Genomic DNA, 17,104 nt, shown 5'->3' on the forward strand with positions numbered 1-17,104 from the left:
AATAGAGTTATATTCTACATTTAACGATAAATGAAAACTTGCAATTGCAGGAATGGACATAAGAAAGCTGGTAAAGGATGGATAGATAGTGAAAAAGCCAATAGGAGAGGAAGCCCATGAAGCAAAAGAGATGAGGGAGGCATTCAGTCAAGAACAAAGCAAGCCCATGAAGCAAAGAGAAAAGGGAGGCATTCAGGATATGGGAAGAGGAAGGGGTCAAAAGAAGCAAGGCTTCCATCAAAGGTTTTGTAGTTGAGAGAATCAGAGGGCGTAGGAAATTGTTTCAAGTACAGGGAACTCCAAAAGATTGATAAGCACTTGCACCATAAGCTCTACTTGAAGGTCAAGGGAAGTGCTTTTAAGAAAAAAAGGGTGCTTTTGGAGAATATTCATAAGTTAAAAGAGTGAAAATGTGAGAGAAACAGCTTTTATCATCAGTTTGAACTCAATAATTGAACTCAATCTACCTATTCAACTTTAATTAGTTTTCACAAATACTCTTATTAAGTTCCTAGTACAACATTGCATAGAGTTTCAAATAATTAGAGGAATAGAATTCAGGTGGCAACAACAAATTGCATAAGCAAAAAAACTTAAAAATAACATAAATGATTAAATACGTTAAGACTTGTGATCGAGGGACGCTACATAGAAAATAGAAAGGAAAAATACAATCACTTGTAGCATAAACTTGCAGACATTCACAGCATTGAAGATGGTTTATCATTATTCATTTCAGCTTCTTGTTGATTTTGGACAGGAGGAAATGAAGGAGCAACTCTAAACATTCACGATAATTTCATGCTTTAAAAGCAGATCTACAACTATGGAAAATGTGGATTCATCTGGCTCACAATTCGTCCTTCATTTTGTGAAGAAGTTCACAACCACTTTAGCTGCCTCATTATTTTGTAAAAAACCTCGCATAAGAGTATGAATGAAACACATTTGGAGCACAACCCTTCCTTTCCATATCTGATAACAAATCATATGCCTTTTGTAGTTTCCCTTTTTTGCAAAACCCATGGATTAAAAGGAATATGTCACAACGTCTGGCATTAAGCCTTTTTTAGGCAACTTGTGAAATAACTCCAAAGCAATTTCAAGCATTCCTTTTTACACAACCCATCAATGAGGCTGTTGAACATTTCAATAATAAGTTTAAACTCATAGTACTCCAAAGCACGAAACCATTTTGCTGCCTCCAGAACACAAACTTCTTGCATAGACCATTAATCAAAATAACATATGTAAATGAATTCGGCGCAACATTATTCGTTTCATTCTCATAAGTTTCTGTGCAGCTCCAACCTATTTGATAGAATAGAATAAACAAACCGTTATATGTATATACTGTGGTCTAATTCCCTTTGAAACCATTTCCGTACATACTCATAGCATTCTCTAACCTCCTTCTTGCCATAGGCATTGATCAAGTAGTATACTGACAACGTTAGGCTTACAACCCTTACTCTCCATAGAGATTAGCAGCTCTTGCATCATCAAATTACGACAGCAATAAACCACCATCAAAGTGTTAAATATATATGTCTGGTTGGAAACCTCTTTGGATCATCAATTCAAAAACCAATTAGCTTCCTCTATCTTCCTCCTTGCACAACCCACTTATTATTGTATTATACGTCAGTAAATTAGGCTGCAAGCCTTGATGCGCATCTCAATAAAAAAGCCTTTAGCCTCTCCAAATTTCCCACAAAACACCAACCGTAAATTAGAGAGGTATAAATAACCACATTGGTGTATTCCTCTACTCTTCATTTCTATAAACAATTCTTTTGCCCTACTACCAACCCATTTACAAAGACCATCAATAATACTACTATAACAAACAATTCGGCTTACAAATAAAACCCCGTTCACCCATTACCAGCAAACATTTCTTATGCAATCTAAGCGCAACACTCGGGTTCCCTGGCGACACAACCCGTTAATCAAGTGGCATACGTAATCACGTTACGCCTAACCCAAAGAGAACCATTTTCTTGAACAACCTCGTAGCCTCCGTACCTATTCTCCAAACACAAACCTTTAATCAAAGAATTAAAAGTCACAGCATCTGGGTAAAAACCCACCTCAAAATCCACCCGAAAAAAACAAAACCATCACAAACTCGACCCACATTACAAAAAACATTAATCAAAACATTCAAAGTAATTAAATCTGGCAACAAACCCATCGAATCCGCTTGCTTGTACAGAAAAATAACGTCTTCATAAAAATTTTTCTTAGCAAGAGCTCAAACAACCGGTTGAATGATGAAATCGGTGGTTTGGGGGTGCATATCAATCATTAAACAAAAGAAAAGCGGCTTCATCAAGAGTGATTACCTTCTTACAACTTTTTTAAGGAATTATCCAGCCTCGCTACTCTTCAACGTTATCTACTGAATCTTGTGGTATGGTTGTAGTCACTTTACATGAATTGTGAAAAAGATGAGAGTTTGGTTTTCGTAATCGTTTCAGTAGAAGAAGAAAGAACGAGAAGAAAGCTTTTGGAGGCCATTTGATTAGCGCCGTTCAAAAGGGGAGTCGTTCGTAGTCGTTTGTAGTTGTCTGAAACCTGTGGGTTCACAGTCATATCCAGACACGGATAAATTTTCTTCATTGTCTCTTTAAAGTAATGACACGTATTCATCTTTACTCTTCATCTATTTTCAAACCATATTTGCTATATTATATTACCACTTTGCCATTTGTCATTAATGTTATTGCTCACATTCAACATACAATTTATAATGCCTTGTGTTTATTTAAATTTGAATATGAATGAAATTAACCAAATTTGAATTTTAATAGGTTATTTTAAATATTTTTGAAGAAAAATATAAAAAATCATCAATTTCAAATCAAATCGAAAGCTTATTTTTAATATTTTTGTTTGTTTGTTTTCAACCATTATGGAAGAAAAAAAAAAAAAAAAGCTTATTTTTGATATTTTCAATAGTGAACCTGAATTACTTTATTCGTGTTACGCAGGACAAAAGGAAACATAAATACATTCTTAATGTATTCGTTATCAACCCATGAAAGTGAAAAAAAAAAAAATTTTTTTAACCATTATTAGGTGATTCAACGATCAATTATGATTTTGAGTATATTACTCAAGAGGCCTTTAGTTTGATCCACCTGTGTATTAATAAGGGTGGCAATTGAAGAGATTTTTCTACGGGTCTGCTTAGGAGTTTTATGGTAACGGTCATGAGGGTAAACCAGTAGTGGTTTTAGGACAAACCATCGTAACGATTTTGAGGGGTTTTTAGTTGCGGTTTTTAAAACACCTAACCTGTGCTTGGAGTTTATTTTCCAACGGTCTAACAGTTTTTTTAAATGATAAATTTACATAAATGCCATAAAGTTAAAACACTTCTTTTTGCTTAATTAACTTGATAAATATAGATATTTGTGTTGGCTAACCACCGTAGGTATTTGTGTTGGCTGATTCAATTGCAATGTGTTCTTCCATGACAGTGGTATTTCTCTTAATTCTAGCAATGGTGGTGATCCTGCCTTCTTGCACTCAGAAATTTTTATAGCAAGAACTTGCTGAATATGCCTTTTCAGAACGTTGGTCGCCTTTGTAACTGGATTGTACACTGTAATATCACCAAGAGAGTGATGGTTAGCCATCATTGTCGTCGTGAGAGGCTCCAGTGGTTCCATTTCTCATCAAATTTTTGCACTGGAAGTCTTCCACTTCAAACCCTTTTGTTATAAAATGTCTCAAGGGAACAATGAGGAAACCCGTAATCACCTACAGCCCTGAAAGAAGGCGTTCAAATCTTAGTTATGGATACAGTCAAGCCAAATCACCTCACTGGTACCAATCTATTTGATATAATAATTCTGTTTACTTGTTTTACTGTCATGCACCCTTCTCTAATCTTTCTTTTAGGATCTTGTTTTAATAAGTTTTATTAGTTTTATATTTGTAAAATATAATTTAGATTATAACATGATTGCTAATTTATTTTCTTGTGAATTAGCGATTGCAAAGGGATTTGTGTGCAGCAAAGGGATTCGTGTGCTAGAGAGAAGTCAACAGCAGCAAGAGATTTGTGTGCAGCAAAGGGAGTGGAAAGGGGTTTTTTAAGATCAAATTTATAAACTAACCAAAACACCCTGATTTGGGGTGTTTTATAAACCCCTAAAAAATACACTACACTGGTTTTGGGGGGTTTTTAAACCAGTCAAAACCAGCCCATTAAAAATCTGGCAAGTGGGGGTTTTTAAACACCTCAAAACCAGTCCAATTAAAAACCCTCCAAAACCAGTGAAAAAAAAACTCCCAAGCAGACCCTAAGGGATTATTTGAGATGTGCGTAAGCTGACCCAAACACCCTGAGCCCTTAAGCATTACTGTTGACTATTAAATCCAATATCAACCAATTATTTGTAGCCTGGTTTTGGCTAAACTTTCTTTTTAATCTTGGATCAACATTTCCTCTATCTAATTCTCCTCCCCACACTACAATTTCCTTTTCACAATCTGCACAATTCTTGTCACTTAGCTTCTTGCTCTTCCATCACCTTCCTCTACCATCACGTCCGAAACTCAAATTCCTTTCACCGTTTCGAGAATCACTCTCCGATGGTATAACATCAACCTTGGAAGTAATACAAAGATTCATAGCGTACGTTAGAGCGATGTAACCCTTTGTACTGCAAATTCTGGAGACTTCTTAAGTTTATTTGTCTTTGTGCCGCGGATCTTATTATCAAAATAAAACGTTAAAGTAAAAATAAAGAATTTCCCTGATTAAATTCAAATCCTATCAGGATTCATATTTTTTTTTTTTTTTTTAATTGTGAGCTTGTTGTTATATATTTATTTTTTTAATATCAAATTATCACCCAACTTTGTCCCTAAGAAAAGAAAACCAGATTCACTTGCATCCCAAGCATAGATATCCAATATTTCAGATATTCCATATTAAATAACATTAATAGTATAGTATATATATAATCTTAATCAATTAAAGGCTCTCAATAGACCATAATACAATTTAAATTACAGAATAAGGTGCAAAGTTTGCTTTTGCAACAAGTAAATTGAGGTATAAATGTTGAACATTTGCGTTCCAAATTGAAATAATTTCTATTGTAAAAGATATTAGAATTAAAAATGGTATGTTTAAAGCTTCGGAAAAGGCTGGCTGCAAGTATTCTCCAGTGTGGTAAGGGGAGAGTGTGGCAATTGTATAAGTTAATAATAATGTATGCATATTATATAAGTTATTTTTAGTTTAAAAACCTTCAATTACATGAATTGTCAAGATCGATAAGAGAGAAGATTAGACATTTATGTATGTATTGACTTGTATATATAATGAAGTATCATTTAGTAAAGCATAAACATATTTTAAGCATATTTTGTTTATAATGTCATGCGAAACAACTATCGAAAACTCGAATTCTAAGATTATACCGAATCCATAACATTATTGATTTGGTAATACAATGTGAGTTTGCAGTTATAATTTAGGTATTCCATATTAAATAACGTTGATACTATAGTATATATTTAATCTTTAATCAATTATAGGCTTTGAATAGAACATAATACAATTCAAATCATAGAATAAGGTGCAAAGTTTGCTTCTGTATCAAGTAAATTTACTTTGGAAAAGGCTGGCTACAAGTGTTCTCAACAATGTTTTAAAACCCAACCCGAGGTACAACCCGGCAAAGTTTTCGAGTCCCGGGTTGACCGGTTCAACCGATTTGACAGACAAAAAATTTTAAAATTCAGCAAATACATCCCTAAAAATTACATGTAAGTCCCTATATGTTTGAACTTTATCAAACACACCCTAAATGCAAATCGACCAGCGACTGATTGGTGGCGGCGACACCCTAGATGCAACCCAATCGTCCCCTGAGCCCATTTCCATTAAAATCTACCCAAGATCTAGCCGAAATAGGTTTCATTTTGGCCAGATCTCACAGACGCTGGCATGGGTATTCCATCCCAGATCTCATCCACGCCGGCGTCGACAACCCTCCCCATCACCCAGGAATCACTCCCTTCCTCCTCCCGACCAAAACCCACCTCCCCCCACCCCCGTTAGCCTCTCCAATCGCGGGCGAAATCCCATCGTTGCCGCTGCCAGATTTGTTCGATTTCCGGTCGATTTACTCTCTGGAAATCAACGATGTCACCACCATTACATTCAGTGGTGCTTTATCTTCAAAAGCCCTAAGATTCTGGTCGTCAATTGTTCGCCAATCATCTACCCAAATCCTAGGGTTTTGGGTGAATAGGAAAAGTATTAAACCGGCCCATTGAAGCTTCCGAGTCCCGGTTCAACCGAGACCCAAAAGCTTCAATGGACCGGGTTTTAAAACAATGGTTCTCAAGAGTGGCAAGGGGAGAGTGTGGCTTGATCCTAATAAGGCCAATCACATCTCCTTAAACTACCATCCAAAACAGGTATAAGGGCACGACGCTATCCATTTCTATTGTGCAAGGAAATTCATTTCCAGAATTACAGTTTGTGTGTAAGCTGAAAGAATTACAAAACTTCAATGTGCATGTAATTCCCAAATTACAAATGGGAATTTCATTTAAGTCAATATGAAAGTTGAATGTATTAGAATACTGAATGTCAAGAAAAGAACGTAATTGGTTTTGATACTTTTTGTAATGCCCCGCTTGAGGTACGTACTTAAGATTTGCTGTATTAGTTAAAAGTTTACTGTTTCAGCATCAATTGAGTTTGTATGTTGAGTTCGTTGAATGGTTGTCTTGAAATAGGTTGAGTTTTGGTGAAGTTTGGAAATCCAATCTTCGCCGGGGTGAAGAATAAGCTTCGCCGCGGCGAGGAGGAGTTACACCCACGGGTAGGTTCTGCCCTGTTTCACCGAGGCGACAGAAAGTAGCGACGAGCCTAATAAAAAGTTTCTTGAGTTTTCTAGAGAATTCTTCCTTTGGGGCATAATGACCATTCTACCCCTAATTAGTAGGAATAGTGGGGAGTAAAATGTAAGGAAATTAAGTAGAGAATGTGTTGATAATAAGGGTGTACTTGCAAAGAATCAAAGGATATGGATGGAATTTCTAAGGAGGAGCAAGGGCAAAATGGGAAATGATGCTTATAATATGAGCTAAAAAGAGTTAAAGTGTAGAGAAACCCTTTATTCATTCATTTCCACTGCCATATCCATTCTCTAATTTCTCTCAATCTTCCATTCAATTTTCCTAAGATTTCTAAGGGATTTAAGAGATCTTTTGAGTAATTTTGAGTAGAGATTTCATCTAAAGCATCCTAAGGTAAGGATTCTTGCTTTAGATGTGAGTTTTGCTTATGGTTAGATTGAAGTCTTATATTGTTATTATTGTTCTTGTTGTTGTTTTAAGTTGAAGAGAGAAGACAAGACAACAAAGGAAAGGAAAAGTGCTAGAGAAATCACTTTTTCACAAGGTAAGTAAATCCTAATTAAATTGAGATTTGAGAATTTAGTTGAGTAGAGTTTGAGTATGTATATGTATGTTCTATATTTGTTGAGTAGAGATGAAAATTTATTCTAATGTTGTTGGATATACTTTAATTATGAGAAGTGTTTGATGTGTGAAGAGAGATTGAAATTGAGTTGAAGTTGGAGGAGATTTGTATGAATATTTTTGGGAGTGTTTTCCTTGGCAGGAATTATGATATATGAGGGAGTTTTCCTTCCATTTCGGATGATTAAATAGAAGAGTAGAGTTATAGATAAGTAGAGCTTTATTATGCACATGAGTTGTTTGAGGAAATGCCTAGGTGAAATCTGCCCTGTCACAGCCGTGACTTTCTAAGTGAATTTTGGGCATCTTACAGATTGAACTGGGCTGAGACCAAAACATAAAAGTTGTAGCCCTGTGTTTAAGCTTTAAAACGAGACTAAAATCGTAGCAATTTGATGTGTATAACGCAAGTTATGCCCTTTTTAGTGAGACCTGTACAGAATGACTGTTTTAATGCAATATTGCATTTGGCATTTCATAAGTGCATTAGTGAGCATGAGTTGTCCATACCCATTGTTTATGCACCTAAGAAGTAGCTTGAACATAGCAGAGAATGTAAGTATAAGCTACTATGAGAGTAAAGAGAGAGAAAGAGAGAATGAGCACTAGAGAACGAAGAGAAAAGAGAAAAGAGTAGGTTATGCGATGGGGAACCCGTGAGTAATGGGTAGAGTTTCCCGCATGTACACCGCATTGAGAGAGCGGCATGGGTATGAGAGAGAGAAGTGGTGTAGCCCGTGAGAGTGCATGCGGATGAGGGCTATACCCGAGTACCCGAGAGAGAGAGATTATACACTCACATGGCCAAGGGTTCCGAATCCATGCATAACCGAGTCCGATCGGCTAGTATGAGTAGAAGTCACGTAGAGTGGGAGCGAGTCCCAGCCGTGTCTCCGGTAAGATGAGGTCGTGACTACTAAAGAGAGTTAGTAAAAAGAGTTATGAGAAAGAGAGAGTAGTGAGAAGTATAAAGAGAGAGTAAATGAGGATTGTAAGGAAAGAATTAGAGAGAGTAAGAGTTACGGGGATAGATGCGTAGAAGATTTACTTACTGAGCATTAGTTGTGTTCACCCCGTTGTTTTTCATGTTTTGCAGGATCTAGGTGAGGACATGGTCGGATGGGCATTGGCAAGCGAAGGGAAATGGCTACACTGTCCACCTTGTTTTATTGTTTTGTACATGACACAACTTTTTGTATTTAAAGAATGTATATATCTAATAAAAGAAAAAAAATTTGGGCCCAACCTTTTATATTACTTTATAATTATGAACATGTTTTATGAGTATTTGAGTAGAAAATGGAGTTATTACACTTTTCTAATTTAATGAAATACAGAATTTGTGTGTAAGAACTTGTTTTTATATACTGCATTGCTAATTACAACCATCTATTATTAAAAAAAAAAAAAAAAAAAAAATCTTTGAAATGGGAGATTATCATCGACTGTCTTTAAGGTTTCTAAGTTCATCATTCTGATGACAACTTTTATACTTTTTATCATAAAATATCTTCGAAGTTTGAAACCATTGTTTTAAAAGCCGGACAGGACCGGTCGGTCCAACCGGTTGGACAGGGAACCGGTCACGTCTCCAGTTCGGGTTAATTCCAAAACCGTTATAATACAATGGACCGCGTTAAACCGTTAAAAAACCAGATATTTACAGCGAACCGTCGGTCCAATCGGACCAACTGATAAACCGGTCCAATTAAAAATCCCTAAACCTAATACACGCAGCCTTCTTCTCATCGCGTATTCGCTTTCAGTTCATCTCTTTCTCAGTTTCTTACGCAAATTTCTCAGCTTCTTCTCTCTTCTCTACAAAAATTTTTTAGCTTCGTCTTTGTTGTTTGTTCTCTGCAAAGATTTCTTTCTGACATCCCACCCAAATCGCATCTGAACTCTCTGAAATCGACGACAACGTCTTCCTTCCTAGCCGAAAATCAACGACGACAGCTCCGTTCCTCGCTGGAAATCAACGGCGACAGCTCCATTCGTTGACGACAGCCCCATTCTTCGATCCAGGTAAAAACATGCCATTCTTCGATCCAGCTTCAATAATCAATAATGATTTTGTTGCAAACTTAATCTGGAGCAATAATCAATGAATTTTGATGTGCAGATTTTGTTGTGAAAGAGCCTATGGTGATTCTTAACTGAGAACTCTATGAATATTGTGTATGTTTAAGACCTTTAGATGTGCAGATTTTGTTGTGAAAGGGCCTATGGTGATTGGTCATGAGTGTGCTGGGATCATAGAGGAGGTGGGAAGTGAAGTGGAGACTTTAGTGCCTGGTGATCGTGTGGCCCTAGAACCAGGGATCAGCTGCTGGCGATGCAATCAGTGCAGAGAAGGTCGAGACAATCTATGTCCTGAGATGAAGTTCTTTGCAACTCCACCAGTTCATGGTTCTCTTGCCAACCAGGTTAACGAAAATGCTACATTTCTAACTATAGTCTGTTGGACTCTGTGCTTTTAGAAATTAACTATTACCTTATGAATTGTGCATTTAGCAATTAGAAATATGGTAGACAATCATTTGAAAGGTTGTAATGTTTGTATAGTTGTGTCAATATACATAGTCTTCTTCAAAACATACTGGTCAATTCAATTGTGTTACTCTAATTTGACCTTTATCAAAGGTAGCATAGTTTTTGACAAATTTGGGATTGATCCTGTGGAGTAAAATGTTCTTATGCTTCTGTATATAGTCGTGTTAACTACAGGGTGTATAGGCTCTAGGTGATGTGCGATTTTGTAGGACATTCATGTTGGCAAGCTATCAGGTAAAGACAGTAGCCTTTGCATACACAATATTCAAGATTTTGTAGGACACCTCAAGGTTTGAAACATACACAATATTCATACACAATATGATGATGATGATGGTGATGAATTTTGATGCTAGTGTGTGAAGCTCAATCAACATGGAGACGGATCAAAGAAAAAACACTTGCATCAAATGTTTTATTATTAACTATTATGTATTTTGTTTTGTCATTTAATATGTAAATACAACATCATGTTTGAATTTGGACTTTGAATTGTTGTTAAATACTTAAATTATGTTAGGATTGTTGTTGAATTTGAACTTTGAATCATGTTGGATAGTAATTAAGTTGTTATTGTATTATTAAAAAATAGAAATCTAAAAAAAAAAAAAAAAAAAAGTTTTTTTAAAAGTGTGCTAACGTCATTATGATGTGTGATGACATCACCAGTCCAACCAGTTGAACCGTGACCCAGACATCAAAGCGGGTTGCCCTCTGGTTCGGTTTTTAAAACAATGTTTAAAACTATATTGTAGTTTGCGGTACATTAGTTAAATGGTAACTTTGGTCTTCTTTAACTTGTTTTATGAGAAAATGTTTTACAAAGCGACAACGAGATAGGGCTAGTGCAAAAAGATATTTGTTATCAAAATTTTAAATTTTGAAGATCCATCTAATGACATTTGATAACAAAAAGAGGTATCGATGATACAATTTCAAAATTTGAGGATAATCTATGATTAAAAAAAAGCAAAAATTGTCATCTAAAACCTTTAAGGATAATCTTCCTAATTGAAATTGGTTGCATGTATAAAATTGACCTTATTTTGATGTGATTCAGACAAATTATTACAGACCAGGTCAACTAGAGGCTTTTTAGTTCCTTTTCTTTTCCCATTTCAGTAATAAATATTTTAAATGAATCAGAATTTTGCAGAAATTTAAAGAGCTCGTTACTTGGGAAGGTTAATTTTTTATAGAGTAATGCTATAGTTACCGAAAAGTTTACACCGAATTTGTGCACCGAATGACGTAGCAAAATCCTGACCGTTGATTTATTATCAGTTAATATTAATCAACGGTCAGGATTTTGTCACGTCATTCGGTGCACAAATTTGGTGTAAACTTTTCGGTAACTCTATCATTTCCCTTTTTTTATAATAGGCAACCAATCTCTACCAAGTCTGGTTATTACCAAGTCCAGAATAACCTGATTTATTTACGTACAGAAATGTCACAATATACCAAATATTTCAAGTTTGATCATCGAAAATACTCTCTTATTCACCGTCGGCAAACCTAGAACAAACCTTTATTTCAATATCCACGCTTCAAGAGAATACTACTTAACTGAAAACTCATACAACAATGTATGTTTATGGCATTCGGAAATCCCTGCGTCTCTAAGCAGACACCGACATGCTTTCCATAAACTGCACCTCCTTTTTTGACGACTCCATTAACATAGTTCCCAGTGTAAAACTACATCCCAGGGGCATTGGTCCAAAGGTTAAGGACCCTTGAGGATGACAGGTCCTTCAGTTTTACAGCATGCCTCGACCCCGATTTTGCTTTCCCACAATCAAGCACGTCGTTGTGGTCATACCCTAAACCCACTTCATGGATTGATGCACCGATCTTCTTCTCAGAGGTGAAATCAAAAGAGTGGCTTAATTTCATTGGTTGGGACAGTGTTCTCATCTACGGGAGTAATGTGTTGCCCCCCAATCTGAATTGAGTGCTCAAGTACGTTCCCACAGTTGTAGCCTGCCAAGTTCCAGTAGGTGTGTTGAGCTAAACTGATTGGAGTTGGCTTATTCTCCGGAACTGCTTCCATGTCAAGTCCCAACATCGTTTTTGAAGTAAGAGTGTAAGTTGCAGTCACAGATACTTTCTATTGCAAAACAAACTAAAAATGTTGTGTTTAAAACTTTATAAAAGGCTGGCTGCAAGTGTTCTCAACTGTGGTAAGGGGAGAGTGTGGCTTGATCCTAATGAGGCCAATCACATCTCCTTCTCCATTTCCTAAGGGGAGAGTGCTCTCAAGTGTTTTATATATGCATCATAATAGTAGTTATATTCTACATTTAACGATAAATGAAAACTTGCAATTGCAGGAATGGACCTAAGAAAGCTGGTAAAGGATGGATTGATAGTGAAAAAGCCTATGGGAAGAGGAAGCCCATGAATCAAAAGAGAAAAGGGAGGCATTCAGGATCAAGAAAACTCAATAAATTGAACTCAAATCTACCTTATTCAACTTTAATTAGTTTTCACATAATACTCTTTTTAAGTTCCTAGTACAAAATTGCATAGAGTTTCAAATAATTAGAGGAATCAGAATTCAGGTGAGCAACAACAAATTGCAATAAGCAAAAAAACTTAAAAATAATATAAATGATTAAATACATGAAGACTTATGATCAAGGGACGCTACATAGAAAATAGGAAGAGAAAATACAATCACTTGTAGCATAAACTTACAGACATTCACAGCATTGAAGATGGTTTATCATTTATCATTTCAGCTTCTTGTTGACTTTTGGACGGGAGGAAATGAAGGAAGCAACTCTAAACATTCATGATAATTTTCATGCTTTAAAAGTAGATCGACAACTATGGAAAATGTGGATTCATCTGGCATCACAATTCGGTCCTTCATTTTGTGAAGAAGTTCAACCACTTTAGCTGCCTCATTATTTTGTAAAAAACCTCGCATAAGAGTATTGAATGTAACAACATTTGGAGCACAACCATTCTTTTCCATATCTGATAACAAATCATATGCATTTTGCAGTTTCCCTTTTTTGCAAAACCCATGGGTTAAAATGGAATATGTCACAACGTCTGGCATTAAGCCTTTTTTAGGCAACTTGTGAAATAACTCCAAAGCAATTTCAAGCATTCCCTTTTTACACAACCCATCAATGAGGCTGTTGAAGATTTCAATATCAATTTTAAACTCATAGTACTCCAAAGCACGAAACCATTTTGCTGCCTCCAGAACACGGCCATTCTTGCATAGACCATCAATCAAAATATTATATGTAAATGAATTCGGTGCAAAATTACTAAGTTTCATCTCATCAAATAGTTTCTGTGCAGCTCCAACCTTATTTGATAGAAATAGACTAGTTAACAAACCGTTATATGTATATACTGTTGGTCTAATTCCCTTTGAAACCATTTCCTTGTACATACTCATAGCATTCTCTAACTTCCTATTCTTGCCATAGGCATTGATCAAAGTAGTATAACTGACAACATCAGGCATACAACCCTTACTCTCCATGAAGATACGCAGCTCCCTTGCATCAACAAATCTACGCAGCAAGCAATAACCATCCATCAAAGTGTTATAACTAAACGTGTTTGGTTGGAAACCTCTTTGGATCATAAATTCCAGCAATCCATTAGCTTCCTCTATGTTCCCCTCCTTGCAAAACCCACTTATCATTGTATTATAAGTCAGTAAATTAGGCTGCAAACCTTGATCCACCATCTCAATAAACAAGCCTTTAGCCTCCTCCAGATTTCCCACAAAACACCAACCGTAAATTAAAGAGTTACAAACAACCACATCTGGCTTAATTCCTCTACTCTTCATTTCTATAAACAATTCTTTTACCCTATCTACCAACCCATCTTTACAAAGACCATCAATAATACTACTATAACAAACAATATTAGGCTTACAAATGAAACCCCGTTCACCATTCCTATTAACCATTTCTTCGTGTATCCTAAGTGCAATACTCGTATTCCCTGTCCGACAGAAGCCGGTAATCAAAGTCCCATACGTAGTCACGTCAGGCCTAACCCCAAAGACAACCATTTTCTTGAACAACCTCGTAGCCTCCGTACCCCTATTCTCCAAACACAAACCTTTAATCAAAGAAGTCAAAGTCACAACATCTGGGCTAAAACCCCACCTCAAAATCTCCCCCAAAACAACAAAACCATCACAAACTCGACCCACATTACAAAAGCAATTAATCAAAATAGACAAAGTAAAAAGATCCGGTAACAAACCCATCGAATCCGCTTGCTTGTACAGCAAAATAACGTCTTCATAAAATTTTTTCTTGGCAAGAGCTCCAAACATCCGGTTGAATGATAAAATCGGTGGTTTGGGTTGCATATGAATCATTAAACAAAAGAAATAATGTGCTTCATCAAGAGTGATATTACCTTGTTGACAATCTTTTTGAAGGAATTTATCAAGCCTCGCAACCTCTTCAGCGTTATCTACTGAATCTTGTGGTATGGTTGCTATTACTTTACATGAATTTGTGAATAAAGATGAGAGTTTGGTTTTCGTAATCGTTTCAGAAGATGAAGAACAACGACGAAGAAAGCTTTTGGAGGCCATTTGAGTAGCGCCGTTTGTGGATTATCTAGGGTTCCAACTGCGTTAGTCTTTTCTCCTTCATGGGTTTACATATAAATAATACAACAATCTCACTGGAAATATAAAATAAATCATCAATTTCAAATCAAATCAAAAGAAAAAAAAAAACTTTTTAAGGTTTGCTAAGCATTAATCTTTAGTGAACATGAATTACTTTGCCTGTGTTACGCACGGACAAAAGTGAACATAAGTACATTCTTTGGGGCTGTTTGGATTGGGTTAATATTTAATAACTAGGATAATATTTTTTAAATTGAGCTGATGATGATGTTTGGTTGGTTGGTAAAAAATTATTCTTGAAATATTTTATGACAAACAGTAGCATTTTGGGGGTAAATTTCTGGTAATCTTAATATCTAAGGGGGGCTGTTATTAAAACTTACTTTGGTATTACAATTTTTTTCCCATATTGCCCCTAAACAGTTGAACATTTAGTCCAAATCAACCTATATTTGCTAATATTTACAAAACATCCAATCACTCATGCAAACACTTTTATCCCCGCTTTTTAAATTTTTCAGACGACATTGCCTTTGTTATTATCATTATTCACATAAATGTCTTTATACCCAGAACTAGTCACCACCAGCAACCACCGTTGATCGCAATCGAAGGTTGCCAAAAGTCATCATAATGGCATACAACCGGTCGTATATGACCGACCGTGCGTCGACTAGGCTTTTTTTGACCATGCATCACAGAGATACCTGGTCGGAAAAAGCCAGATCTGTTGTGGCCGTGAAACGGCGAATGATCTGACCATGAAATAGCCAGGTCTTTGGTTGTGAAACGATCGATGTTTCACTGCCAAAGATCTGGCCATTTCACGGCCAGATCTGTGGCACTACCACTGGTGATGGCTGGTTGTCGGTAGTGGCTAGGGGTGGGTGGGGGTGTTTTTGTTAAGTTTAAAACATTTTTGATTGCTATGGTGTTTTTGCTCAATATGAAAAGTAGGGGGTTAAAAGAAATTATTCAAAAAATAATAATAAAAAATATTGTTAAATTAATATTTAAAAAAGAGGACAATTTAGTAATCTATATAACATACCCACCCATTTATCCTTCCAACCAAACATATTATTCACCAATATATTTGAAACAACCAAATACATTTTTTAAACATTCCTAGTAATCTTCAAAGTAATCTTTTATTCCGTTAATATAATATCCCCATATAATAAAACATTATATGATTCAAACACTCCCTTTAAGGTATTCGTTATCCACCTATGAAATTTAAAAAAAAAAAAAACTTTTTTTTTAATCACCATTAGGTGGCGCAACAGTCAATTATGATTCTCGGGTATATTACTCAAGAGGTCTTGAGTTTGATCCACCTAGATTGCTAATATGGGTGGACATTGAAGGGATTTATCTGGCTGTCAACTTTAGAGCCTAGAAGGATTATTTGAGGTGTGCGCAAGCTGACCCAAACACCCTTGGCCCTGAAGCATTACTGTTGACTATTAAGCTAAACTTTCTTTTCAATCTTGGATCAACCATCTCCTCTTTCCAATTCTCCTCCCCACATGGCAATTTCCTTTTCACAATCTGCACAATTCTTGTCACTCAGCTTCTTGCTTCGTGTAACGCCCCACTTGAGGCATGTAGCTAATTTAATGTGTATTGCCTCAATGTTTATTGTTTTGCTCTTAGTGGAGTTGGTATATTGTTAATATTGGTTGGTTGGCCCTTGGTTGAACTTATGCTTTGGTTTGGTTGAGTGTTTACCCTGAAATTGGTTAAGACTTGGCGAATTTTGAGATTTCAGTCTTCGCCGCGGTGACATAGGCTTTGGATTTCTTCGTCAGGGCGACGAAAAAGTCTTCATTGCAGCGAAGAGCTGGCTGAAAAGGTGGGTGAAGTTTCTAGAGAATGTTCCATAGGGGCAAAGTGACCATTCTACCCCTAATTAGCAAGAAAAGTGGGGAGTGAAATGTTAGAAAATTTCATGGAGAATGCATTAGAGTTGGGGGTGTGATTGTAATGAATTCAAGGACAAAGATGAAATTTCTAAGGAAGAGCAAGGGCAAAATGGGAAAGAGAGGTTATAATATGAGTTAAAAAGGGGTTAAGTTTAGCAAACCCTTCATTCTTCTTCTTCTTCTTCCACCACCATTCCCTTTCATCATTTTCTCTCAACTCTTCATTCAATTTTTCAAGGAATTTAGAGGGCTTTTTGAGTAATTTTGGTAGAGAGTTACTCTAAAGCATCCTAAGGTAAGGATTCTTGTTTTAGATGTGAATTTTACTGATAGATATGTTGAAGTCTTATAGTGTTATTGTTTAAAGTTTTAGAGAAAAGACTATCTATCAAAGGAAAAGAGAAGTGCTAGTGGAGTCACTCCATCATAAGGTAAGTAAATCCAACCCAAGTTGAGATTCAAGAAATTTATT

General features: G+C 36.1%; 1 protein-coding gene and 1 pseudogene across 1 annotated transcript; both read right to left on the bottom strand.

Moving 5' to 3' along the window:
* Positions 1-11,610: 11,610 nt before the first annotated feature.
* On the bottom strand, positions 11,611-12,783 carry LOC116138269 (annotated as a pseudogene).
* On the bottom strand, positions 12,765-14,329 carry LOC116138270 (putative pentatricopeptide repeat-containing protein At1g12700, mitochondrial). Its single transcript, XM_031423976.1, has one exon. It carries the CDS (start codon positions 14,327-14,329, stop codon positions 12,818-12,820), a length of 1,512 nt encoding a protein of 503 aa, XP_031279836.1. The 3' UTR covers positions 12,765-12,817.
* Positions 14,330-17,104: the final 2,775 nt, after the last annotated feature.

This window comes from Pistacia vera, unplaced genomic scaffold (assembly GCF_008641045.1).
Source record: "Pistacia vera cultivar Batoury unplaced genomic scaffold, PisVer_v2 Contig34, whole genome shotgun sequence".
NCBI lineage: Eukaryota > Viridiplantae > Streptophyta > Magnoliopsida > Sapindales > Anacardiaceae > Pistacia > Pistacia vera.